The following is a 27,476-nucleotide window of genomic DNA, read 5'->3' on the forward strand; positions in this document are numbered from 1 at the left end:
TGCGGAGGGGGAGTGTACCTTGATGTGATGCACTAGTGTGAAAGGAGCCTAAAATATATTGGTTGACACATTATGGATGACGTTAAGGGGAAGATTAACGTTAAACGTGAGGAAAAGGTAAACATTCACAGGGGAGGGTTTAGGGTTAGGCGTCAGGAAAGGTGATGGTAAGTAAGGGGAGTGGTTAAGGTCAGGTTTAAGGAGGGGGCTGGTAGATGAAAAGGACATCAGAAACCCAAAGTACTGCAGTACTGGCAATCACTGTGCTGACATTCAATGTACTGGCAAATGTTTTGCCTAAAGCCAGACCCAGGCATGCCCCTCCTGCCAGTTATAGCTCTGACGCTTATAGAGTATATGAAGGGGAGGGTGTACTGGAGTAACAAATATAGAGTATATGAATGATACAGTACAGGCGTAACACTCTCTTTTATAGATTCTGCTCACTGTTTGCTGTTTCCTCAGGACTCGTAATATGATCACGTTGTGGGGTGTGGCTATGTTTATCATTGGTAAGTATTATTTTGTAATCCACTATTCCCTATCCCTAAACATATAGCGTCAGGATTATTGTTTTCTTATGCAGGAAAAGCTGTCATATGTATATGTTTAGTGCATTATAAGTTTGAGTGTTCTATGCAAGATTTCAATGGGAACTGTGAAGGTGGGATGCTTCATTAAAATATCGTCTAGGATTTTAAAGTATGTGGAAAGTTGTAATTCCAGACAGTGAATTTTTTATAGTTTTAATTACATAAGCTAGAACATTTTCACATCACTTACACACTACCCTATGTCACTTACACCCCTCCCTCAATCCACATCCCTCCACCAAACACATTGTGCCCCTACCCTTCATGGCTTACCATCTATTCACCCATATGGCTTTCACTCCTGAGTCCCTGTTGGTCTAGAGCCGCCCCCCTGTCCTGTTACTCCCTGGTGGTCTAGTCCCTGTTACTCCCTGGTGGTCTAGTGCTGCCTCCCTGTCCTGTTACTCTCTGGTGGTCTAGTGCCACCTTCCTGCCTGTTACTCCCTGGTGGTCTAGTGCCGCCCCCCTCCCCTGTTACTCCCTGGTGGTCTAGTGCCGTCCCCCCTACCTGTTACTCCCCCCTACCTGTTACTCCCTGGTGGTCTAGTGCCGCCCCCTGTCCTGTTACTCCCTGGTGGTCTAGTGCCGCCCCCCCCCGTCTGTTACTCCCTGGTGGTCTAGTGCCACCTTCCTGCCTGTTACTCCCTGGTGGTCTAGTGCCACCCCCCTCCCCTGTTACTTCCTGGTGGTCTAGTGCTGCCCCCCTGCCTGTTACTTCCTGGTGATCCAGTGCTGCCCCCTGCCTGTTACTCCCTAGTGGTCTAGTGCCACTCCCCTGTCTGTTACTCCCTGGTGGTCTAGTGCCGCTCCCTGCCTGTCACTCCCTAGTGGTCTAGTGCAACCTTCCTGCCTGTTACTCCCTGGTGGTCTAGTGCCACCCCCTGCCTGTTACTCCCTGGTGGTCTAGTGCTGCCCCCTCTGCCTGTTACTCCCTAGTGGTCTAGTGACGCCCCCCTGCCCTGTTACTCCCTGGTGGTCTAGTGCCGCCCCCCTGCCCTGTTACTCCCTGGTGGTCTAGTGTCGCCCCCTCCCGTTACTCCCTGGTGGTCTAGTGTCGACCCTGCCTGTTACTTCCTGGTGGTCTAGTGCCGCCCCCTGCCTGTTACTCCCTGGTGGTCTAGTGCTGCCCCCCTGCCTGTTACTCCCTGGTGGCCTAGTGCTGCCCCCCTGCCTGTTACTCCCTGGTGGACTAGTGCTGCCCCCTGCCTGTTACTCCCTGGTGGTCTAGTGCTGCCCCCTGCCTGTTACTCCCTGGTGGTCTAGTGCCGCCTTCTGCCTGTTACTCCCTGGTGGTCTAGTGCCGCCTTCTGCCTGTTACTCCCTGGTGATCTAGTGCTGCCCCGCTGCCTGTTACTCCCTGGTGGTCTAGTGCTGCCTTATGCCTGTTACTCCCTGGTGATCTAGTGCCGCTCCCCTGCCTGTTACTCCCTGGTGGTCTAGTGCCGCCTTCTGCCTGTTACTCCCTGGTGGTCTAGTGCCGCCTTCTGCCTGTTACTCCCTGGTGATCTAGTGCTGCCCTGCTGACTGTTACTCCCTGGTGGTCTAGTGCCGCCTTATGCCTGTTACTCCCTGGTGGTCTAGTGCCGCCTTCTGCCTGTTACTCCCTGGTGATCTAGTGCTGCCCCCCTGCCTGTTACTCCCTGGTGGTCTAGTGCCGCCTTCTGCCTGTTACTCCCTGGTCGTCTAGTGCCGCCTTCTGCCTGTTACTCCCTGGTGGTCTAGTGCCGCCTTCTGCCTGTTATTCCCTGGTGGTCTAGTGCCGCCCTCTGCCTGTTACTCCCTGGTGATCTAGTGCTGCCCCGTCTGTTACTCTCTGGTGGTCTAGTGCCGCCCCCCTGCCTGTTATTTCCTGGTAGAGTTGTCCCAAACATTTTGGCGGCGAACTTATTCGTCGGTGGTTCGCGTCGAAACGCGAACTTCATTGCGAATTTGACTCGCCCCTATACTACATCATTAGGCTAAACTTTGACCCTCTACATCACAGTCAGCAGGCACATGACAGCCAATCATTCACTGCACCTGTGTGTGACAGCTGCACATTTGTAATACCAGTCTGTGCCGTGCATACCTGTTCATGTTCACTGCACCTGCTTGACAGCACGCAATGTTATATACCAGTAGTCACTGCATAACTGTTCACTGCACCTGTGTGTGTGACAGCTGCACATTGTATTGATACCAGTCACTGAATACCTGTTCACTGCACCTGCGTGACTGCAAGCAGTGGTATATACCAGCAGTCACTGCACCTGTGTGTGTGACAGCTGCATATGGTATTGATACCAGTCACTGCAACCTGTTCACTGCACATGTGTAAACACACATTGTTGTACCAGCAGTCACTGCAACCTTTTCACTGCACCTGTGTAACCGCACATCGTATTAGTCAAGTCAGTGCATATCTTTCACTTCATCCCCCCTAATATGGACAAAACAAGAGGCAGGCCACCCAGCAGGTGCTGAGTTCCTGCTGTAGTGATTTCGTGCTGCCCTCGTCGACCAAAGTACAGTGTTCAGAAGAAGGCACGTGCCATCAACACCCAATATTGTCAGGACATAGTTGACTATTTAATACAGAACACCTCATCTTCCTCAGCTTCCGCACAGAAGTGTGACATATCTTCCTGCTCTGATTCTGGCCCCCCACTTAACACTCCGTCAGCAGCCATCACCAAAGTGCCATCATCCCAGGGCTCAGCGGTGTGGACATTTTTTGTGTGTCTGCCTCAGATGAGAGCACTGCCATCTGTACTCTCTGCCACCGAAAATTGAGCCGAGGAAAGACCAAGACCCGTGTAGGGATAACTACCTTACGAAGGCACATGATTACAAAACACAAACTGCAATGGGATGACCACCTGAGGTAAAGCAGCACACAAAAGCAAAGCCACACACCGCAGTAGAAGATCCCATCACGCAATTATTTCTCAAAAAAGGTGATACCCAAACTGTACCATGATGTTGAAAGGCAAGTGGTGACATCACTGGCATACAGCGTTGGGTCAAGGGTCCATCTGACCACAGATGCCTGGTCTGTAAAGCACGATCAAACCTCCCCAAAGACAGTCCCCACACACAGCATCTCTGCCTGCACACCATGTGACTGCCTGCCCCAAGACTAAGTCGCTCCCCACACCGCATTTCTGCCCGCAGGCCGCTTGACTGCCTTCTCTGCCACCACCAATACCACCAACACCGTGGCAAGGTAACGATCACGAAGGGGAATTGACACATGTACATGTCTTTTGTTTTGTTGTTGCAGTCGCAGTGCAGCCAGAAAAATTAGGCAGGCATGTACAAGCACCAGAAAAATTATTATAGCGGCCGTTGCTAGCAGCGGCCTTAAAAATTCAGGAATCCGCCTGGAGTCCTGTCCAGGACAAAACAAAAGGCATGTACATGTGTCAATTCCCCTTCGTGATTGGTACCTTGCCGCGGTGAAGGGGCTTGCATATCACAATGAAGCAATGACCAGCTAAATGAGTGTGTTGGGGTTGGGGGGTACACCTGACCCAAGAAGATAGATAATAAAGTCGGAGAGATCCTTTTACCCTACAACGGTGCAGCGGGACATCCTTTCTTGTTTACAGATAATAAGGTTGTTGCTTCATTGTGGACAGACCAAATTCGATCAGCTGGACACTTAGTCACTGTTGTTCTATCATTGAGCTACCTCAGCCCGTCCATATGAGCTTGAAAGCCGCCATCGCCTGCACTCTCGCTATGGTGCGCACCAGTCCAGCACGGCCGTCACAACACAAACAGCTGTTTGCGGTGCGTTACACAGTGAGTTTAGTCTGTCAGTGTGAAGCAGTACACTAATTACATGACCTGATTGATGTATACACATGCAAGATGTTTTAAAGCACTTTAGGCCTCCAATTTAGCAATAAAATGTGATTTCTGCCCTTAAACCCTGCTGTGCGTCAATCCGGATTTTTCCCCGGGACTTTTGGCCATGTATCCCACTCCGCCATGCCCCCTCCAGGTGTTAGACCCCTTGAAACATCTTTTCCATCACTTTAGTGGCCACAATTAATGTTTGTAGTTTTGAAGGTTCGCCTGCCCATTGAAGTCTATGGCGGTTCGAAAGTACGCATGTTTGCGAACTTTTTTCGCGTGTTCGAGTTCGAGGTTTGCGAACCTAAAATCAGAGGTTCGAGACAACTCTTCTCCCTGGTGGTCTAGTGCTGCCCCCTGCCTGTTACTCCCTGGTGGTCTAGTGCCGCCCCCTGCCTGTTACTCCCTGGTGGTCTAGTGCTGCCCCCCTGTCCTGTTACTCCCTGGTGGTCTATTGCCACCTTCCTGCCTGTTACTCCCTGGCGGTCTAGTGCCGCCCCCTCGCATTACTCCCTGGTGGTCTAGTGCTGCCTTCTGCCTGTTACTCCCTGGTGGTCTACTGCCGCCCTCCTATCCTGTTACTCCCTGGTGGTCTAGTGCCGCCCCCCCTACCTGTTACTCCCTGGTGGTCAAGTGCCACCCCTTGCCCTGTTACTCCCTGATGGTCTAGTGCCCCCCCCCCCCCCGCCTGTTACTCCCTGGTGGTCTAGTGCTGCCCCTCTGCCTGTTACTCCCTGATGGTGTAATGCCGCCCCTCCCCCCCTGTCCTGTTACTCCCTGGTGGTCTAGTGCTGCCCCCCCTGTCCTGTTACTCCCTGGCGGTCTAGTGCTGCCCCTCTGCCTGTTACTCCCTGGCGGTCTAGTGCTGCCCCTCTGCCTGTTACTCCCTGGCGGTCTAATGCCGCCCCCCTCCCTGTTACTCCCTGGTGGTCTAGTGCTGCCCCCTCTGCCTATTACTCCCTGATGGTCTCATGCCGCCCCTCCCCCTGTTACTCCCTGGTGGTCTAGTGCTGCCCCTCTGCCTGTTACTCCCTGGCAGTCTAGTGCCTTCCTCTGCCCCCATTGCTGTCACTCCCTGGTGCATACAACTTGCATTATTCATATATAGCAAACATAAAACCAATAATACAGTGACCTCATTCTTAGTATTAAATTGCTCATATCATCTATGTGTAACTAACAATCTCATTACTCACATATATTCACCTTAAAGAGGCTCTATATTACTCTATATATAGAGTCTAAATTCACTTTTTTAACATGCAGTCATGTTAAGAACTATAACCCCTGCTAAACCGCCGCATACCAGCGACAAAACGACTGTTTACACCCCCCAAATCCCCTCTCCTAACTCCGGGGATTGGCCAATCAAAATTGAAGGTGTGTACTAGGCTCTAATGTTACCCCTGAGCAGTAAGCCTGATACACACCTATGTGTAGTATGAGGGCCAACAGATTGTGAATACTATGAACAGAGCGTGTGGGTCAGCCCTCATACTATATGGAAGTCGTAAAATTGGCCAATCAAAATTAGAGGTGTTTACCAGACTTTCTGGAACCTTAAAGTGAGAGTTATATGGATTCAGCGCTGCAGAATATGTTGGCACTTTATAAAACAAGAGTAAGAATAATAGTAATCTCTTGGGGTAGCCTGAGGAGCCCACATGTAGGCACAGATCAGGGCAGTGTGTTGCTGCCATCTAGTGGCAGAAATAACATACAGCAATGTTATATTGTGCAGTTTATTTTATATTTACTTGTTTATTTTTGTTCCAATATAGATAACATAGGAGCCTATTTATAAAATAAGGCCAGTACTGGAATACAACCTCTTAACTGGCCTTTCCCCTCAAAAGTCAAAACCCCTCCAAATTAAGCAAATACTTCCATTACAGTAACTTTTTTCATGACATACATTAGATTGTGAGCTCCTCTGAGGGACAGTTCAGTGACAAGACAATATACTCTGTACAGCACTGTGGAAGATATCACAGCTGTATAAATAATTACTAATAATATGGTAGGTCATTAGGTAGGATTAGATTGTGAGCTCCTATAGTTTAGTTTAGTTTAGAATTAGTTTAATTACATTAGTTAAGTCATAACATTAATATCTGAATAATTAATTGGAATTGGGAAAGCAAGACGTATACCAAAATATATACATGTATTCTATGTAGCCCAACTCGATGTAGTTTAACAGCTAAGTGAGATAGCAGTGATCCTGTGGGGACGGCAAGTATATAGGAATAATGCGTCCTCTGGAGTCTCTGTAGGGAGGATTTAAGGCCCCCATTCTCCAGAGGTACTGCTCCTACTAAACCTTAATTAATAATACATTTTAGGAATTTGTTAGAATGTAACTAACAGGATCACTGTTAAAAATAACAAAAATGACATTTAGGTTATTTTGGAAAGATAGGTGCTATTAGGCCTACAAAGATAAATAAACATTTTTTTCTTTAAAAAAAGTATGGTTTAAAATTGATTTAAACATTTTTTCTTGAAATTTGCACTATTTGCACTATTTGCATATTTACGCGTTATGTACGCGTTTTTTACGCGTTTTCTAGGCGTTTTCTGCGCGTTTAGCGGTTTTTGCGCGTGGCGTTTGACGCGTTTTTTACGCGTTTACGCGTTATTATGCGTAAAATCTCATTGGGTTGCACTCATGCGTATTTTTATGCGTATTCTTGCGTAAAATACTGAATGACTATTAAAGTGTAGAGATGCACATATTTAACCTTTCAAGAATTAAATAGCAACAAGTATACTAAACTCAGCAATCATCTTAAGAGATACTAGCCATTGATTTATAAGGGAAAGTTATTATACACTGTTTATGTATAACTGAAACTGAATGTATATTTGAAAAATCAACAGTATATTTCTCATTGGACTGCTGTAATGTAAAAAGTAAGTTTATTTTTATATTGTTTTAATATGTCTTGGCATATTGTTAAAACTTTTGAAAAATTCCAATAAAAAATATTGAAAATGATTGTGAGCTCCTCTGAGGACAGTCAGTGACATGACTATGTACTCTGTAGAAGATGCCAGTGCTATATAAATACTTGTACTAATAATAATAAATAGTAATGTCAGAGTGAAGTGATCCCAGCAATAATGACACCAGAAGACTAAGCTCCGCCCGACATGTTTCGTCACTGCCTTGTGACTCAACAGGGACACATCTGTCCCTGATGAGTCACGAGGCAGTGACAAAACATCTGTCCCTGATGAGTCACAAGGCAGTGACAAAACATCTGACCCTGATGAGTCACGAGGCAGTGACAAAACATCTGTCCCTGATGAGTCACGAGGCAGTGACAAAACATCTGTCCCTGATGAGTCACGAGGCAGTGACAAAACATCTGTCCCTGATGAGTCACAAGGAAGTGACAAAACATATGTCCCTGATGAGTCACGAGGCAGTGACAAAACATCTGTCCCTGATGAGTCATGAGGCAGTGACGAAACATCTGTCCCTGATACGTCACGAGGCAGTGACGAAACATGTTGGGCGGAGCTTAGAAGGACCAGGAAGTAAGCGCAAAACTGTATGTCTAAATTGTAAATGTTTAAATATAAGAGAAAACCCTGGGATACTAACAAAAAAGTAATTTTTAGGTTTCTTGAAGTCATTATTGTCTATCTCATCCGTTTATTTTCACCTTGGGTTTACTTGAAGTGAAAAGCATTGGCGGCATTGATATCTTTCTATTCTACATGACTGACTTTTATATCCTGGTTTATTTTGTAGTATGTCAGAGTGAAGTGACCCCAGCAAGAATGGCACCAGAAGACTTCAGACCATCCATCCTGATCCCTCTCAGGGTCCAGCTTCAGCAGTCCCCTTATGACACGGAGTGGATGAGGGAGGGGCAGTTACTAGCCAGATTCAGCAGGGGGCGCTGTAGCAATGGCTGCAATGAAACCATACAAGTTTTCTCCAATGGGAGTCTGTGGCTGAACCATGTGGGCAGAGAGGCTGAAGGAAGTTATTTAGTAAAGGTGTACAATGACAGTGGGTTTGCCGTCCACGAGATAGCGGTCTCTGTACAGATTATAGGTAAGAACTTTTAATGTAATAATCATAAATCTAAATGGTAATTTGAGGGAACAGCCCGGAAACGGCCATTTTCAATGAATCAATTAAGGAAACATTTATTTTATTTGAGACACCCTGTATCCTCTAATTATGTCTCCATATAATCACTTCCTTTATTTAAAGAGACTCAGTAACCTCAAAAAGATCCCCTGGGGGGTACTCACCTCGGGTGGGGGAAGCCTCCGGATCCTAATGAGGCTTCCCACGCCGTCCTCTGTCCCACGGGGGTCTCGCTGCAGCCCCCTGAACAGCCGGCGACAGACCCGACTGTCAGTTCAATATTTACCTTTGCTGGCTCCAGCGGGGGCGCTGTGGCTGCTTTCCGCTCCGAACTACACGGAAATACCCGATCTCAGTCGGGTTCGCTCTACTGCGCAGGCGCCGGAAACTTGCGCCTGCGCAGTAGAGCAGACCCGACGGCGATCGGGTATTTCCGTGTAGTTCGGAGCCGACAGCCGTCAGAGCGCCTGCGCAGGAGCCGGGAAGGTAAATATTGACGTCACCGCTGTACGGAGGGCTGCAGCGAGACCCCTGAGGGACGGAGGACGACGTGGGAAGCCTCATTAGGATCCGGAGGCTTCCCCCACCCGAGGTGAGTACCCCCTAGGGGATCTTTTGACGTTACAGATCCTGTTTAAGCACTTATCATTGATAATAACTATCGAATCGAATGGTTGATCAGCCGCCAAGTCGCTAGATGTAAACGTATCATTAAATTTAGCCATAATCCCAGATCTGGTGGAAAACAGGTGGGCAGGGTGGGTCTCTTTTCCGAACACTGTTCCATCAGCACCTTAACTACTTCATGGCGCGGTCGGTAACCTCCGACCCGGACATATTGCACATGCGCAGTATGGCCGCTTGGGCACCTTATGACTGAGCTCCCTGGCGAGTCCATATGACATGAGAGAGTGCGCGTGCACGGTTGCAAGGCGCCCTAGTGGACATACTGTGCATGTGCAGCGTGGTATGTCTGGGTCAGAGGTCACCGACCGCACCGACCAGGGGGGGACAGAACGAGACGAATTGAAGAACGGAGGGTGACGTCAGGCAATGGGAGGTGCGGTAAGACTCTGTACAACTCCCCATGCACAAATAAGGCTTTTTTTTTTAAATTGATTAAGCACTAAGGCCCGGTTCACATCTGCGTTTTTTTGCGGAGTCAGCCGTATGGATCCGGCGATCTGGATCTTGGAAAACGGTCCATTTTTAGAGCCAGTGTGCTGTAAAACGTCCGTTTTCCATAGGATCCTATTGTGCTGCACAAGCACAACCATCCGTTTCCGTTATGCTGAGCGAAGCGGTCAGGAAAATTTGGTCCTGCTGCATTTTTTGCCCATGCAGCGGAAGGGAAACCGGAAACGTATGGCCAGTTTAGTTGGCAACTGCTAATGTGGACCAGGCCTAAGGTATATTTTAACTGAACAGCACGGTTTCTCACTCGTCCCCAACTCTCCTCTTCCTACATCCTTGCTTTAACAACCCTTTTAGCCTCTCCATCTCAATTGGCATTTTCCCTTTCTCATTTACAGTAAACCTGACGTCCCAATAATAAGGAAAAAAAGTTTGACATTTACCTTAGTAGGGGGAAGCCTCTGGATGGCTTCTAAAGTCCCTCTGTTCCTGCACTGGGACTCTCTGTGCAATCATGGACATTAAGTCTAAGATTGCTCATAGCTACGTTCCCATGCATGTACGAGTGTGGCCGCAGCATGAGGGTGCACAATATGGCCTGTACGGTATCACAGAGCCACTCATGCACGTTTTTCCTCCAGTGGTGTTCTTCTGGAAGCCTTTGAGATACCAGCTGGAAGCACCCAAGTGAGGTCATTACTGGAGGGTCACTGGGGTTTTGTGAGCATGAGGAGGTTTTGTTGGTTGGGTGGTCTTTCTTTTGGAAATAGCCTTTAACAGTATTGTAATTTGTGTCTCTAGAAATCCCTGCAGACCTGGTGTTGGGAAGAAGGGGCTTTCCAGTGTTGCTTCCGCTGGGTGTTCAGTCTCTGGACTCAAGGATGGGAGTACTATGGAAGAGAGAGGAGCGGAGAGTTGGAGATCTGTATAGGAGAATCTGTGTCATGGGCTGCAATAACAAATCTAACGTCTTCCATAACGGCAGCTTCCTTCTGAATGATGTACAGAGCGAAGATGCCGGACGATACTCAGCCGAGGTGCATGATGGGAGACTCCTCATCCATCAGACAGAGATCCTGCTGCACATTAGCAATGGCATTAGCAATGGTGAGTCCACCTTCCTGCTACTGGTCAATGGAGAGATCTAATAACAGATGGCCATCAGATCAGTGGCGGACACAGCCAGCAGTGGGCCCCTGTACAAAATTGTAATTGTGGGCCCCCTATGACCTGTTGGAGACATATTGGAGACGGCAAAATATGGGCATGGCTACAACCTGCGCGCCGCGGCAAAAAATAGTGGATAGAACCTGCGGCGAAAAAATGGGCGTGGCAATGACCGGATGAGGGCGGAACTAACTGTAACTTAAAGCGAACCCGGGGTGAGGGTTTATTTCCTTTTAAACAATACTAGTTGCCTGGCGGCCCTGCTGATCTATTTGGCTGCAGTAATAAACTGAATTACACCAGCAACAAGCATGCAGCTAATCTTCTCAGTTCTGACAATATTGTCAGAAACCCCTGACCTGCTGCATGCTTGTTCAGGGTCTATGGTTGAAAGAATAAGAGGCAGAGGACCAGCACGGCAGCCAGGCAACTGGTATTGCTTAAAAGGAGAGAAATATGGCAGCCTCAATATTATTCTCACCTCAGGTTCCCTTGAAAAGTGCAACACAAAGACAGTGGACCCAAGTTTTGGTGACCCTTTCCCCAGAAAATTCACATAATTGTGCAGGTTTTCTCAAGAAAATACACATATATGCCCAGAAAATACGTGCAATCATGTCGGCAGATATGCCCAGAAAATACGTGCAATCATGTCGGCAGATATGCCCAGAAAATATGTGCAATCAAGTCGGCAGATATGCCCAGAAAATACGTGCAATCAAGTCGGCAGATATGCCCAGAAAATACGTGCAAACAAGTCGGCAGATATGCCCAGAAAATACATGCAATCAAGTCGGCAGATATGCCCAGAAAATACGTGCAAACAAGTCGGCAGATATGCCCAGAAAATACGTGCAATCATGTCGGCAGACCTGCCCAGAACATACACCTGCTAATATAAATAAAACAAAAACATTTACTCACCTGCAGCAGCAGACCTCCTGTCCCAGCCTCCATCCGGCGCGCAGCTCCCATGGGTGGTTGGGTGGATAGGTAGCCTAGTGGGTGGGTGAGTGGGTGGGTGGGTTGGTAGCCTGGTGGGTGGGTGGGTAGGTAGCCTGGTGGGTAGGTAGCCTGATGGGTGGGTGGGTAGGTAGCCTGGTGGGTGGGTAACTAGCCCGGTAGGTAGGTAGGTAGGTAGCCCGGTGGGTGGGTAGGTAGGTAGCCTGGTGGGTGGGTGGGTAGGTAGGTAGGTAGCCTGGTGGGTGGGTTGGTAACTAGCCCGGTAGGTAGCCGGGTGGGTGGTTAGGTAGGTAGCCTGGTGGGTGGGTAGGTAGGTAGCCTGGTGGGTGGGTTGGTAACTAGCCCGGTAGGTAGCCGGGTGGGTGGTTAGGTAGGTAGCCGGGTGGGTGGTTAGGTTGGTAGCCGGGTGGGTGGTTAGGTAGGTAGCCGGGTGGGTAGGTAGGTAGGTAGCCTGGTGGGTGCGTGGGTAGCCGGGTGGGTGGGTAGGTAGCCTGGTGGGTGGGTTGGTAACTAGCCCGGTAGGTAGCCGGGTGGGTGGTTAGGTAGGTAGCCGGGTGGGTGGTTAGGTAGGTAGCCGGGTGGGTAGGTAGGTAGGAAGCCTGGTGGGTGGGTAGCCGGGTGGGTGGGTAGGTAGGTAGCCGGGTGGGTGGTTAGGTAGGTAGCCGGGTGGGTAGGTAGGAAGCCTGGTGGGTGGGTAGGTAGCCGGGTGGGTAGGTAGGTAGCCGGGTGGGTAGGTAGGAAGCCTGGTGGGTGGGTAGGTAGCCTGGTGGGTGGGTAGGTAGGTAGCCTGGTGGGTGGGTAGGTAGCCTGGTGGGTGGGTTGGTAACTAGCCCGGTAGGTAGCCGGGTGGGTGGTTAGGTAGGTAGCCGGGTGGGTGGTTAGGTAGGTAGCCGGGTGGGTGGTTAGGTAGGTAGCCGGGTGGGTAGGTAGGTAGGTAGCCTGGTGGGTGGGTGGGTAGCCGGGTGGGTGGGTAGGTAGCCTGGTGGGTGGGTTGGTAACTAGCCCGGTAAGTAGCCGGGTGGGTGGTTAGGTCGGTAGCCGGGTGGGTGGTTAGGTAGGTAGCCGGGTGGGTAGGTAGGTAGGTAGCCGGGTGGGTAGGTAGCCGGGTGGGTAGGTGGGTAGGTAGCCGGGTGGGTGGTTAGGTAGTTGGGTGGGTGGTTAGGTAGGAAGCCTGGTGGGTGGGTAGGTAGCCGGGTGGGTAGGTAGCCGGGTGGGTGGTTAGGTAGTTGGGTGGGTGGTTAGGTAGGAAGCCTGGTGGGTGGGTAGGCAGCCGGGTGGGTAGGTAGGTAGGAAGCCTGGTGGGTGGTTAGGTAGTCGGGTGGGTAGGTAGGAAGCCTGGTGGGTGGGTAGGTAGGTAGCCGGGTGGGTAGGTGGTTAGGTAGCCGGGTGGGTAGCTATCCGGGTGGGGGGCCCGACTCCTATCCTCCCTCCCTCCCTCCCTTCCTCACCTCGGGGGGCCCCCTCCCGATATGCGCGGCGGGAGAGCTAGCGGCAAATGCAGGAAGTCTTCAGGGCTCTCCAGGCATCCGCTAGAGGCCCAGCCGCTTAGTCTCCAATATGTCTCCAACTGGAGACATATTGGAGACTAAGCGGCTGGGCCTCTAGCGGATGCCTGGAGAGCCCTGAAGACTTCCTGCATTTGCCGCTCGCTCGCTCTCCCGCCGCGCATATCGGGAGGGGGGCCCCCCAAGGTGAGGGAGGGAGGGAGGATAGGAGTCGGGGAGCCCCCCGGGGGAATAAAATAATAAAAAAAAAATATATAAAAAAAAAAAAAAATACTTAATGGGCCCCTGAAGAAAACGGAACTTCAGGGGCCCTCGTGCGGCGGCACGGCCTACACGGCCGTATGTCCGCCACTGCATCAGATTCAACCATGAGATAGATCCCTCTCAGATCAAATCTCAACAAAGGGATCAAATCCTTCCACACCTTTCCAAGAAATCTATTGGAAATCTGTTCCTAGTATGTGGCACACATCAGATAGATTCCTGTCAGATTCGACCTGACAGGCATCTGACAGAAATCTATCTAATGTTCGAATCTCCAGCAAATCTATCAGTGTATGGCTTCCTTAAAGGATACCCGAACTGACATATAACTTGATGAGATAGACATGTGTATGTACAGTGCCTAGCACACAAATAACTATGCTGTGTTCCTTTTTTTCTTTCTCTGCCTGAAAGAGTTAAATATCAGGTATGTAAGTGGCTGACTCAGTCCTGACTCAGACAGGAAGTGACTACAGTGTGACCCTCACTGATAAGAAATTCCCCTTTTTTACCTCTTTCTTGCTCTCAGAAGCCATTTTCTGCTAGGAAAGTGTTTTACAGTTGGAATTACTTATCAGTGAGGGTCACACTGTGAGTAGTCACTTCCTGTCTGAGTCAGAACTGAGTCAGCCACTTACATACCTGATATTTAACTCTTTCAGGCAGAGAAAGAAAAAAGGGAACACAGCCTAGTTATTTGTGTGCTAGGCACTGTACATACATGTCTATCTCATGTCACATTTCAGTTCGGGTATCCTTTAACCTCCTGGGCGTTACGCAAGCCAGAGGATTTGCAGCCGACAGTCCCCCAGTATAATTTTTTGCGATCTGATAGTTGTAATACCTTCTGCTAGCACTAGGCTAGCTAGCAGTGGTGGCCGGCATCCCTAGATTACTTTTGATCCCCCCCCGATCGCCGCTAAATACGTTACCCCCCCCCCCTCCCTGGATCCAGCTGCAGCCTCTCCGGACAGCTCCGCTCTTCTCTATGGGGAGGATCCAACATGACGTCATGACATCGGTGACATCATGCTCAGACCCGATCCTCCCCATAGAGAGGACCGGAGATGTGCAGAGAGGCTGTGCCGTCGCTGGATCCAGGGGGGGGGTAGCGTATTTAGCGGCGATCGGGGGGATCAAAAGTAATCTAAGGATGCTGGCCACCACTGCTAGCTAGCCTAATGCTAGCTGAAGATATTACAAGTACCATATCGCAAAAAAATATACTAGGGGACTCCTGGGGACAGCCGGTGGTATGCCCGACACAGAGTCGGGCATACCGCTAAGGAGGTTAAGCAGAACTTTGCAAAAACTTTTTTTCGTAGACAGAATAAGGAAAGTTTCTAACTACTAAGAAATTGCTATTTTCGTCTGTGTCCTTGCTGGAAAGAAATCCATTAATTTCCTGAATTTTTATTCTAAAGATTTGTTTCATCGAAGATCAGCAGCTCCCACCACACATTCTATTTTAATTTTGGGCAGAGGCTTGAAAGATCTGCTAGTGCTTCGTGTTTTATTCTTGTCTGTAAGTTCAGCGTGGAGACTTTTTCCCTCTTCTGGCTGGATTTTACCAGGATAGAAAGAAATAGGCATTGCCCACCAATCAGAAAAACAAATACAGCAAAGTCCCCCAGTATCCAGCACCGGTGGGGATCGCCTGATGCCGGACACCTTTGCTTGCAGGTTGCTTGAGCAACCGGCCGAAAAAACACAAACCTCCACCCTCGTGCAGGATGAAATATTCAGAGCCTCCAGTGAGCTGCAGGACGTTGCTGGTGGCTCGGTGAGTATTTTGTGGCCAGCAACTCCCACAAACACAGTCTCCGTTATCCCCTCAGGTCAGGGCCAGATTTACAACTGGGAGGCATGTAGGCACAGGCCTTCTGGCGCCATAAACTCCGCCCCTGAACACAGGCCTTACCCCCAAGTAAAATATTCTGAACTCTAACCCCTGCCTTATGTCACTAACTGTTCTTAGAATGTTACACTGTTTGATATCATCCTTATTGACATGAAACAAGAATTAGACTATAAGCCCCTGAGGTAAGTGATCTGAGGAGCAGAGGCCACCTCTCTCACATAAGGCGCCTATAGGCACATGCCTACAGTGCCTTATGGTAAATCCAGCCCTGCCTCAAGTATGCCAGTTAGTTGAGACTTCCTGTTGCCTGCGTTCTGGATAACATGGACTGTAGTAACAGCAAACTTTTTAACTTTTTTCTTTTGTAAAGCAGAAGTCTTTCCACTTATTTGTACAGTAGTGGTAGTTATATATTATATAATCGCCAGTCAGGGCTGGATTTCAGCATAGGTTGCATAGGCCATGGCTTAGTGTAGCGGCTGCACAATGGGGCAGCTGGAAATGAAAGAGTTGGTAGAGGCGGCAATTAGGGAGCAATACACTGAAGAGTGAAGCTGGTGCCCAAAGAAAACTGCAAATGATAGAGAGGGCCTGCTGCACATAAATGTTACACAAGGCAGAGTGGAAGAGGGGGCTGCACATGGAATGGCTGCAGAGCTGCCGCACCTGTAAGGGGTGTTTGCTACCATACATGTCAAACTCTGGCCCGTGGGCCAAATTAGGCCCACAGAGCCATACAATTTGGCCCGTAAGTGGTTTCCCCACTTTGCATTGTTTGGCCCACTCCCACTAGAGAAGCTATATTGGGGATGAAGTCCTAGATCATCATTGTAGCCATACGGGTAAGGAGGGAGAGAGCACTAGACACCAGGGAACTGTATAGGGGAGGGAAGGATGACCACTAGACACCAGGAAACTGTATAGGGGAGGGAAGGAGGACCACCAGACACCAGGGAACTGTATAGGGGAGGGAAGGAAGACCACTAGACACAAGGGAACTGTATAGGGGAGGGAGAGAGCACTAGACACCAGGAAACTGTATACGGGAGGGAAGGAGGACCACTAGACACTAGGGAACAGTATAGGAGAGGGAAGGAGGACCACTAGACACCAGGGAACTGTATAGGGAAGGGAGAGAGCACTAGACACCTGGAAACTGTATACGGGAGGGAAGGAGGACCACTAGACACCAGGAAACTGTATAGGGGAGGGAAGGAGGACCACTAGACACCAGGGAACTGTATAGGGGAGGGAAGGAGGACCACTAGACACCAAGGAACTGTAAAGGGGAGGGAAGGAGGACCACTAGACACCAGGGAACTGTATAGGGGAGGGAAGGAGGACCACTAGACACCAGGGAACTGTATAGGGGAGGGAAGGAAGACCACTAGACACCAGGGAACTGTATAGGGGAAGGAAGGAGGACCACTAGACACCAGGGAACTGTATAGGGGAGGGAAGGAAGACCACTAGACACCAGGGAGCTGTATAGGGGAAGGAAGGAGGACCATTAGACACTAGGAAACTGTATAGGGGAGGGAAGGAGGGCCACTAGACACCAGGGAACTGTATAGGGGAGGGAAGGAGGACCACTAGACACCAGGGAACTGAATAGGGGAGGGAAGGAGGACCACTAGACACCAGAGAACTGTATAGGGAAGGGAAGGAAGACCACTAGACACCAGGGAACTGTATAAGGGAGGTAGGACCACTAGACACTAGGAAACTGTATAGGGGAGGGAAGGAGGACCACTAGACACCAGGGAACTGTATAGGGAAGGGAAGGAGGACTACTAGACACCAGGGAACTGTATAGGGAAGGAGGACCACTAGACACCAGGGAACTGTATAGGGAGGGGAAGGAAGACCACTAGACACCAGGGAACTGTATAAGGGAGGTAGGACCACTAGACGCTAGGAAACTGTAAAAGGGAGGGAGGACCACTAGACATCATGGAACTGTATAGGGAAGGGAAGGAGGACCACTAGACACCAGGGAACTGTATAGGGGAGGGAAGGAGGACCACTAGACACCAGGGAACTGTATAGGGGAGGGAAGGAGGACCACTAGACACCAGGAAACTGTATAGGAAAGGAGAACCACTAGACACCAGGGAACTGTATAGGGGAGGGAAGGAGAACCACTAGACACCAGGGAACTGTATAGGGGAGGGAAGGAGAACCACTAGACACCAGGAAGCTATGTAGGGGAGGGAAGGAGGACTACTAGACACCAGGGAACTGTATTGGGGAGGGAAGGAGGACCACTAGACACCAGGGAACTGTATAGGGGAGGGAAGGAGAGGAGGACCACTAGACACTAGGAAACTGTATAGGAGAGGGAAGGAGGACCACTAGACACCAGGGAACTGAATAGGGGAGGGAAGGAGGACCACTAGACACCAGGAAGCTATGTAGGGAAGGGAAGGAAGACCACTAGACACCAGGGAACTGTATAAGGGAGGTAGGACCACTAGACACTAGGAAACTGTATAGGGGAGGGAAGGAGGACCACTAGACACCAGGGAACTGTATAGGGAAGGGAAGGAGGACCACTAGACACCAGGGAACTGTATAGGGAAGGAGGACCACTAGACACCAGGGAACTGTATAGGGAGGGGAAGGAAGACCACTAGACACCAGGGAACTGTATAAGGGAGGTAGGACCACTAGACGCTAGGAAACTGTAAAAGGGAGGGAGGACCACTAGACATCATGGAACTGTATAGGGAAGGGAAGGAGGACCACTAGACACCAGGGAACTGTATAGGGGAGGGAAGGAGGACCACTAGACACCAGGGAACTGTATAGGGGAGGGAAGGAGGACCACTAGACACCAGGAAACTGTATAGGAAAGGAGAACCACTAGACACCAAGGAACTGTATAGGGGAGGGAAGGAGGACCACTAGACACCAGGGAACTGTATAGGGGAGGGAAGGAGGACCACTAGACACCAGGGAACTGTATAGGGAAGGGAAGGGGGACCACTAGACACCAGGGAACTGTATAGGGGAGGGAAGGAGGACCACTAGACACCAGGGAACTGTATAGGGGAGGGAAGGAGGACCACTAGACACCAGGGAACTGTATAGGGGAGGGAGAGAGCACTAGACACCAGGAAACTGTATAGGGGAGGGAAGGAGGACCACTAGACACCAGGGAACTGTATAGGGGAGGGAAGGAAAGGAGGACCACTAGACACCAGGGAACTGTATAGGGGAGGGAAGGAGAACCACTAGACACCAGGAAGCTATGTAGGGGAGGGAAGGAGGACTACTAGACACCAGGGAACTGTATTGGGGAGGGAAGGAGGACCACTAGACACCAGGGAACTGTATAGGGGAGGGAAGGAGAGGAGGACCACTAGACACTAGGAAACTGTATAGGAGAGGGAAGGAGGACCACTAGACACCAGGGGAGGGAAGGAGGACCACTAGACACCAGGAAGCTATGTAGGGAAGGGAAGGAAGACCACTAGACACCAGGGAACTGTATAAGGGAGGTAGGACCACTAGACACTAGGAAACTGTATAGGGGAGGGAAGGAGGACCACTAGACACCAGGGAACTGTATAGGGAAGGGAAGGAGGACCACTAGACACCAGGGAACTGTATAGGGAAGGAGGACCACTAGACACCAGGGAACTGTATAGGGAAGGGAAGGAAGACCACTAGACACCAGGGAACTGTATAAGGGAGGTAGGACCACTAGACGCTAGGAAACTGTAAAAGGGAGGGAGGACCACTAGACATCATGGAACTGTATAGGGAAAGGAAGGAGGACCACTAGACACCAGGGAACTGTATAGGGGAGGGAAGGAGGACCACTAGACACCAGGGAACTGTATAGGGGAGGGAAGGAGGACCACTAGACACCAGGAAACTGTATAGGGAAGGAGGACCACTAGACACCAGGGAACTGTATAGGGGAGGGAAGGAGGACCACTAGACACCAGGGAACGGTATAGGGGAGGGAAGGAGACAAGACAAGACAAATAACATTTATATTGCGCTTTTCTCCTTGCGGACTCAAAGCGCCAGAGCAGAGCAGCAGCCACTAGGGCGCGCTCTATTGGCAGTAGCAGTGTAAGGGAGACTTGCCAAAGTCTCCTACTGAATTAGTGCTGGCTTACTGAACAGGCAGAGCCGAGATTCGAACCCTGGTCTCCTGTGTCAGAGGCAGAGCCCTTAACCATTACACCATCAGCCAACTGCTACAGGAGGACCACTAGACACCAGGGAACTGTATAGGGAAGGGAAGGAGGACCACTAGACACCAGGGAACTGTATAGGGGAGGGAAGGAAGACCACTAGACACCAGGGAACTGTATAGGGGAGGGAAGGAGGACCACTAGACACCAGGGAACTGTATAGGGGAGGGAGAGAGCACTAGACACCAGGAAACTGTATAGGGGAGGGAAGGAGGCCCACTAGACACCAGGGAACTGTATAGGGGAGGGAAGGAAAGGAGGACCACTAGACACCAGGGAACTGTATAGGGGAGGGAAGGAGAACCACTAGACACCAGGAAGCTATGTAGGGGAGGGAAGGAGGACTACTAGACACCAGGGAACTGTATTGGGGAGGGAAGGAGGACCACTAGACACCAGGGAACTGTATAGGGGAGGGAAGGAAAGGAGGACCACTAGACACTAGGAAACTGTATAGGAGAGGGAAGGAGGACCACTAGACACCAGGGAACTGTATAGGGGAGGGAAGGAGGACCACTAGATACCAGGGAACAGTATAGGGGAGGGAAGAAGGACCACTAGACACCAGGGAACTGTATAAGGGAGGTAGGACCACTAGACACTAGGAAATTGTAAAAGGGAGGGAGGACCACTAGACATCAGGGAACTGTATAGGAGGTTGACCAATAGACACCAGGAAGCTATATAGGGAGGGAGGGGGGCCACTAGATACCAGGGAACTGTATAGGGGATGGGTTCCATTGGGCCCCAGGGAATTTTATAAGGGAGGGAGGTGGCCAATAGACATTGAAGTTGGCCCGCGACTTGGTCAAAATGTTAAATTTCGCCCCGCTTTGTATTTGAGTTTGACACCCCTGCTCTATACGGAAGGACAGCTAAAAAGAAGGTTGGCCTGGGGGGAAAAATAAATATGAACCTGGCAGAGTCCGCAGTGCATCTATCTCACGTCATTGTACCCTCTTCTTCCCTCAGATTCTGATACACATAACTGCACGGAGAGCCCAGACACGCCCTGGAAGCTGTCCCTCCCCCTGCTCATCCTCCTGTGCGAGGCTCCCGTCTTCCTCATCCTGCTGGTGATCCTCACGATATTCACAGCGAAGTTCCTGTGCCGAAGGCGAGAACAGAAACGGGGTAAGTGGAGACATGTCAGGAACTGTAGTCAAAATAACACAATGAATAAAATTATTTCTTTACAATATTCATTTATAATTTATTTAGTCAGTGTTTGCACCTTGTATCCCTGATATAACTTTCCGTACAGTTGGAGACTTCTTTAGTACTGGCAGGTGATCTCTGTGGAATGTTTGTTTACTGACAGTTCTAAAGACATTACAAGAAATCTCTGGTCTCCCAGAATGCTCTGGTGGGGAAAACTCTGCATAATAAACAGCCTAGGCTGTGACATCACTGGGAGGGTGGGGCTACATACCAATATATGGCAATACGTAGCTATAGGAAGTGTTTCTGATGCTGAAAATAGGATATTTAACATAAAAGTGGGTATTTTGAACAATTTACTGCATTCTATTATATGTCACTACATTTACTCTCTAAAGTGTACCTGAGGCGAAAGCTGCAACAAAAATCAGAAACTTACCTAGGTGTCCTCCTCGCCCCCACTGTTGCCACACACAGACTCCTGGAATATATATGACAAGAAGAGCTTGTTGGATCTGTTATGGTGGCCACTCCCTGTATGAGCATGGCTGTACTGCACCAGCACAAGTATGGCCACGCCCTGTGCAGTTATCTGGAGGCGGTTAGTGCACAAGCGTGGCCATAAACAGGGAGGCGCTGTACAGCTGCACCCGTGTATGAAGAGGAGCTCAGCTGCGATCTTCCACAGAGTTTTGGGCAAAAGCAGGCGGGGCAAGAAAGACATGGACAGCCTCTGGACAATCAAGATAAGTTAAAGGACCACTACAGCAAAACAAAAAGTAAGCAATTAAAATTTGACAGAACTGACAGATTTTGGACTAGTCCATTTCGTCAAAGGATATTCTCAGAGTTTTCTTTGTTTTCAAAAGCATTCCCTAAAAGGCAGTTGCTAAGTCAAACCAAGAATCTGTGGCAAAATCTGAAAACCGCAGTTCACAAACGCTGTCCATCTAATCTGACTGAGCTGGAGCTGTTTTGCAAAGAAGAATGGGCAAGGATTTCAGTCTCTAGATGTGCAAAGCTGGTAGAGACATACCCTAAAAGACTGGCAGCTGTAATTGCAGCAAAAGGTGGTTCTACAAAGTATTGACTCAGGGGGCTGAATAATTACGCACACAACACTTTGCAGTTATTTATTTGTAAAAAATGTTTGGAATCATGTATGATTTTCGTTCCACTTCTCACGTGTGCACCACTTTGTATTGGTCTTTCATGTGGAATTCCAATAAAATTGATTGATGTTTGTTGCAGTAATATGACAAAATGTGGAACACTTCAAAGGGGCCGAATACTTTTGCAAACCACTGTATTTTGGCAGTAAAACTGCTTTTCAGGAAATGCTTTGGAAAACAAAGAAAACCCTAAGAATCCCCCACGAGGAGATGAACTAGTCCAAAAGCTGTCGGTTATGTCAGATTTTAGTGGCTTACTTTTTTCGCTGTAGTGGTCCTTTAAGTAAGATATCTGTTTTTTATTGTCTTTTTGCTGCTTTCAGCTGTACAATTAGCTAGAGTGACCATACGTCCCGCTTTACCTGGGACGCGTCCCGCCTTCGGGGTCCACTGTCCCAGGCTGCATGAGGTCCCGGAAACGTCCCGCTTTTAGCTGCGGGACGTCCCAGTCTCGGGACTCTGGCCACCGTACTGAATGAACCGGCCGCAGCGTCTGATAGACGCTGTGCCAGTTTATAGCCTGCTGCCCCGCTCCAGCCTGCATAGTCTTTGGCAGGCAGAGCAGGGCTACGGATAACGGGAAGATGGCTGCCGACGCCCTGTACTGGAGACTATTTGTGTCTCCAGTAAAGGGCTTCGGGCGCCATCTTGCCGTAGCCCTGCTATTACATTCCAGCGCGGGAGACTGGAGGAGGAGCAAGATGGTCCGGGGAGCTGCGCGCCAGAGGCCGGAGACTTCTGCCAGGTGAGTAAATTCTTTTTTCTCCAGGTGAAATGTTGCCCACAATGCGTTTATTTTGTACTGACATGTTGCCCCCATTGCGTTTATTTTGTGCTGACATGTTGCCCACATTGCGTTTATTTTGTGCTGACATGTTGCCCACATTGCTTTTATTTTGTGCTGACATGTTGCCCACATTGCGTTTATTTTGTGCTGACATGTTGCCCACATTGCGTTTATTTTGTGCTGACATGTTGCCCACATTGCGTTTATTTTGTACTGACATGTTGCCCACATTGCGTTTATTTTGTGCTGACATGTTGCCCACAATGCGTGTATTTTGTGCTGACATGTTGCCCACATTGCGTTTATTTTGTGCTGACGTGTTGCCCACATTGCGTTTATTTTGTGCTGACATGTTGCCCACATTGCGTTTATTTTGTTCTGACATGTTGCCCACATTGCGTTTATTTTGTTCTGACATGTTGCCCACATTGCGTTTATTTTGTGTTGACTAGTTGCCCACATTGCGTTTATTTTGTGCTGACATGTTGCTCACATTGCGTTTATTTTCTGCTGAACTGTTGCCCCATTGCATTTATTTTGTGCTGAACTGTTGCCCCCATTGCGTTTATTTTGTGCTGAACTGTTGCCCACATTGCGTTTATTTTCTGCTGACATGTTGCCCATTGCATTTATTTTGTGCTGGCATGTTGCCCACATTGCGTTTATTTTGTGCTGACATGTTTCCCACAATGCGTTTATTTTGTGCTGAACTGTTGCCCCCATTGCGTTTATTTTGTACTGACATGTTGCCCACATTGCGTTTATTTTGTACTGACATGTTGCCCACATTGCGTTTATTTTGTGCTGACATGTTGCCCACATTGCGTTTATTTTGTGCTGACATGTTGCTCACATTGCGTTTATTTTGTACTGTCATGTTGCCCACATTGCGTTTATTTTGTGCTGACATGTTGCCCACATTGCGTTTATTTTGTGCTGACATGTTGCTCACATTGCGTTTATTTTGTACTGACATGTTGCCCACATTGCGTTTATTTTGTGCTGACATGTTGCCCACAATGTGTTTATTTTGTGCTGACATGTTGCCCACATTGCGTTTATTTTGTGCTGACATGTTGCCCACATTGCGTTTATTTTGTGCTGACATGTTGCCCACATTGTGTTTATTTTGTGCTGACATGTTGCCCACAATGCGTTTATTTTGTGCTGAACTGTTGCCCCCATTGCGTTTATTTTGTACTGACATGTTGCCCACATTGCGTTTATTTTGTGCTGACATGTTGCCCACATTGCGTTTATTTTCTGGTGTCTGGGGTAACTGTTGCTGCATTTATTATTTAATGGTCGTTTGACCACATCATGGCGTAAACACTGCTTTCTTATGCCTCGCTGTTACATCATTATGTTAGCTCCGCCCATACAATGTCGGGGCCACGCTCATTTTTCAGCGCGAGACCCCTGTTTTTTGGTGCATCCCCCCATTTTTTGGTGCAACGCTCTGCGCCCTGTATGACATCATTCAGGTCGTTTCAGGGTAGGGCTGGCCCTGGTGGCACCATCACTGGAATTTCACCGGGAGACAGAGAAGTTTAGAGGGCTTAGGCTCTCTGCTTAATATACAGTAAGGAGTGGTATTTATACTATGCAATCTTGGAGAAAATAAGAGGGTGTGTGTGCTCAGACCAGGTATCACCTGACTTATATACTGGCTGCCTCTGGTCTGTTGACTAATTAAAATGGCATAGCATCTGCTAATTGCATCTGCTTGCCAGAATATGCAGGGTCTAAAACTAACTCGCTGCTGTATCCTGCAGCAGTCGGCCCATGCAAAATACTTTGCATCTGCATATGTATAGCTAGTGTGTCTGGGTTACTCAGTGCACTCTGGTAAAGTTCTGTAGTCTGCTGGCATCATAATCAGGGGCGTAACAATAGACCCTGCAAGCGATGCAGCTGCAGGGGGGCCCAGAAGCTGCAGGGGGCCCAGTAGGGAAGAAGTTTATTTTCCCTGTCGTAAGAGACTGACAACTAAGGACAGGGAGAGAAAAAAAATTCTGTTCTATGCACAATTGTTCTAATGACTGCATCTGCTCAGCCCCTGATAAGGAATCATACAACGTTTTGTAAAGATTTGCAGACAGTCCCTATTAAGTGTTAAGCTCCCATCCACCAACCTCTCTACCCCTCCCCAAGTTCTCTGTACTGTAGTGATGCAAAGGAATCTGCAGAGCCAGTCCTCCATCAGAGGAGGACAGAATGAGTGTTATAAGATGGGGATGGGAGTCAGCTTTCTGTATGTGTTTTCTGCACACCACGCGTGTCTGTAAGTGTGAAAACATGCACGTTTTACCACAGATGCTAATGTAATTGATAGAGAAAATGTGTGCAGTGCTTCACTGCTGTCAGCTCTTATCTGCAAGGGGAAACCACATTGAAGTTGCACTAGCCAATTAAATAACACTGTTTATCACCTGTGCAGAAAGCAAGAGGGAGGGGGCCACATCGAAAGTTTCGCAGGGGGGCCCAGTGATCATACTTCAAGTGACGTGTCTTGTGTCACATCTGTTTTATAATTCCAGGCTCCGTAAAGCAAATTGTATACGCACAGGTCAAACGTCGGAAAGCCAAGAAGACACCGCAGGGTGCCGGGAGACAAGGCAGCACCAAGTCAGGTAAGACAATAAACTTGGGGGGAGGGACATTAACGCAGGGGCCTAGCCTAACTAGGGTACATGGGGCTCCATGCCTAAGAAAACCTGTCCCCCCCCCCCCCCCCCCCGTGTGGCCTGCCCCTGTACCTTCCCCCCCCCCCATGAATGCACCACAACATGCATATGCATCACAGCTGCCTCCTCTTCACGGTGCAGCGTGCACCAGCTTTTCTCCGTGGCTCTGAGTCATGTGACACTCATCAGGGCCTTAAAGAGGAACTCCAGTGAAAATAATGTAATAAAAAAAGTGCTTCATTTTTACACTAATTATGTATAATTGATTTAGACAGTGTTTGCCCATTGTGAAATCTTTTAAATCCCCGATTTACATTCTGGCATTTAATACATGGTGACATTTTTACTGTTGGCAGGTGATGTAGCTGCTGCATGTTTTTATGGCAGTTGGAAACAGCTGTAAACAGCTATTTCCCACAATGCAGCAAGGTTCACAGACAGGAAACTGCCAGAAGTACCTCGGTACTCAAGAGTTTCTTGTGGGAGGGGTTTCACCACAATATCAGTCATACAGCGCTCCCTGATGGTCTGTTTGTAAAAAGGAATAGATTTCTCATGTAAAAGGGGGTATCCGCTACTGATTGGGATAAAGTTCAATTCTTGGTCGAAGTTTCTCTTTAAAGAGGAGCTGTTAGGTAAGAGGTCTCAGGGAAAAAAAACACATATATCAGTAGCTAAAGATTGGCTGTACTTACATTACATATGCATTTCACTGTCCACGTTTGGATTTCACAGAATTTTTATATAGTATATGCAGAGAATGATGCTCCTGACAGCTCATGGCAGGTTCCATGTTTGTCTGTCTCCTATGAAGCCAATTGTGATGTCATATCCTCCCTGCTTCCTGATGATTCCACTCACACAAAAGATCCTAGTGGACAACACCACTGTGCAGTGAATATTGATTAGCCATGTGGCTAGGAACAATAGCGGGCTCCTGCAGTGTACTCTGCCCTGAGATTTTTCAGTGCTACACTGTTGTAACATGAGCCTGTACTTTCTCACTAGCAGCAGAGGGGAGGACCCAAGGTGGGAAGGAGCAGCCCCAGAATGCTTTGCAGTATGGTATGCGGCCTCTCTGCCTCTTAAGAGCTTGGGAATAACAGCCTTGCTGTCAGCACACATCAAAAGTAAGAGAGATTTTTAACTTCAGTATTGCCTTTTTGGCTTCCTTCTAAACTGTTTAACACAGGAGAATAGAGGTTTAAATTAGCTTTTGCAGCCTGACAGTTACTCTTTAAGGAGTAACGCTGCACTGCGCAAAAGGGGCAGAGATGAATGCAATGAAACACCAGTTTATCTGCAGAAAATTTGGTTGAAGCATCTTTTATGCAGAATTTATCAGTTTTCTCACCATATCTATGGAATATCTTTCTATGGATTCTATCTTTCTATATTCAGCAACAAAAAAACAAACAAACTTGCAATGCAAAAAGTTCTTGCACTTAATGGTTTCTTCTCCTTACAGACAACGCACAAGAAATGAAAATATATGAAGATCCAAAGGCGATTCCGCTCAGTGAGGAGATGAGGACCTTCCAGGAGAACATCCAGTGATTTCCAGATTTGAGTGGAAAAGCTAGAAGAGATATGGAGGCTGGACATAAACCATGTGGACCATTTTCTGAGACGTGTAGTAAAAATAAGTCACATTTAGTTGGGCTTCTTTGGTATTCTAGAAGAGTTTTAACTAATAATCTACAGGACTTCCTCGGTTGTGGTGAGGGAACATCTCTCGAATTGTTTCTACACCTGAAGGAGAAGGTTTTACATCCTACATCTGTGCAATGGAGAAGGTCTACCTTTCTATACCCAATGGAAAAACCCTATTGTCCTACATGCGAAGGTCGTCTATCGTCTCATACCTGAAAGAAGGTAGGATTCTTTACTGAGCTATTCAGAACAAGGCAAGACCGAAATGGACTAAACATTTATTTCATAATGAAATCCTGCATAAAATTATTATAACAATACTGCCAAAATGATCTAACAATGGAACAGAGATTGGATTGAAAATTAA

General features: G+C 48.6%; 1 protein-coding gene across 2 annotated transcripts; it reads left to right on the forward strand.

The window, feature by feature from the left end:
• The first annotated feature begins 468 nt into the window (after positions 1-468).
• On the forward strand, positions 469-27,476 carry LOC137543101 (carcinoembryonic antigen-related cell adhesion molecule 5-like). Of its 2 annotated transcripts, none has more exons than XM_068264657.1 (6): positions 469-512; positions 8,197-8,505; positions 10,480-10,785; positions 20,622-20,783; positions 25,310-25,402; positions 26,925-27,476. In XM_068264657.1, the coding sequence occupies exons 1-6, from the start codon at positions 476-478 to the stop codon at positions 27,011-27,013; spliced, it is 996 nt and encodes a 331-aa protein (XP_068120758.1). In that variant the 5' UTR covers positions 469-475; the 3' UTR covers positions 27,014-27,476. The 2 variants fall into 2 exon arrangements, with proteins under 2 accessions (XP_068120758.1, XP_068120759.1); XM_068264658.1 differs by having other exon boundaries at positions 10,480-10,773.

Source organism: Hyperolius riggenbachi, chromosome 2 (assembly GCF_040937935.1).
Source record: "Hyperolius riggenbachi isolate aHypRig1 chromosome 2, aHypRig1.pri, whole genome shotgun sequence".
Taxonomy (NCBI): Eukaryota; Metazoa; Chordata; class Amphibia; order Anura; family Hyperoliidae; genus Hyperolius; species Hyperolius riggenbachi.

Bases quoted from the DNA above. Each gene is read 5' to 3' on its own strand.
- LOC137543101 (XM_068264657.1), top strand. From the start codon at position 476: ATGATCACGTTGTGGGGTGTGGCTATGTTTATCATTG. The intron at 10,786-20,621 runs GTGAGTCCACCT...TTCTTCCCTCAG, and splicing joins TAGCAATGGCATTAGCAATG to ATTCTGATACACATAACTGC. The intron at 20,784-25,309 runs GTAAGTGGAGAC...TTATAATTCCAG, and splicing joins AAGGCGAGAACAGAAACGGG to GCTCCGTAAAGCAAATTGTA.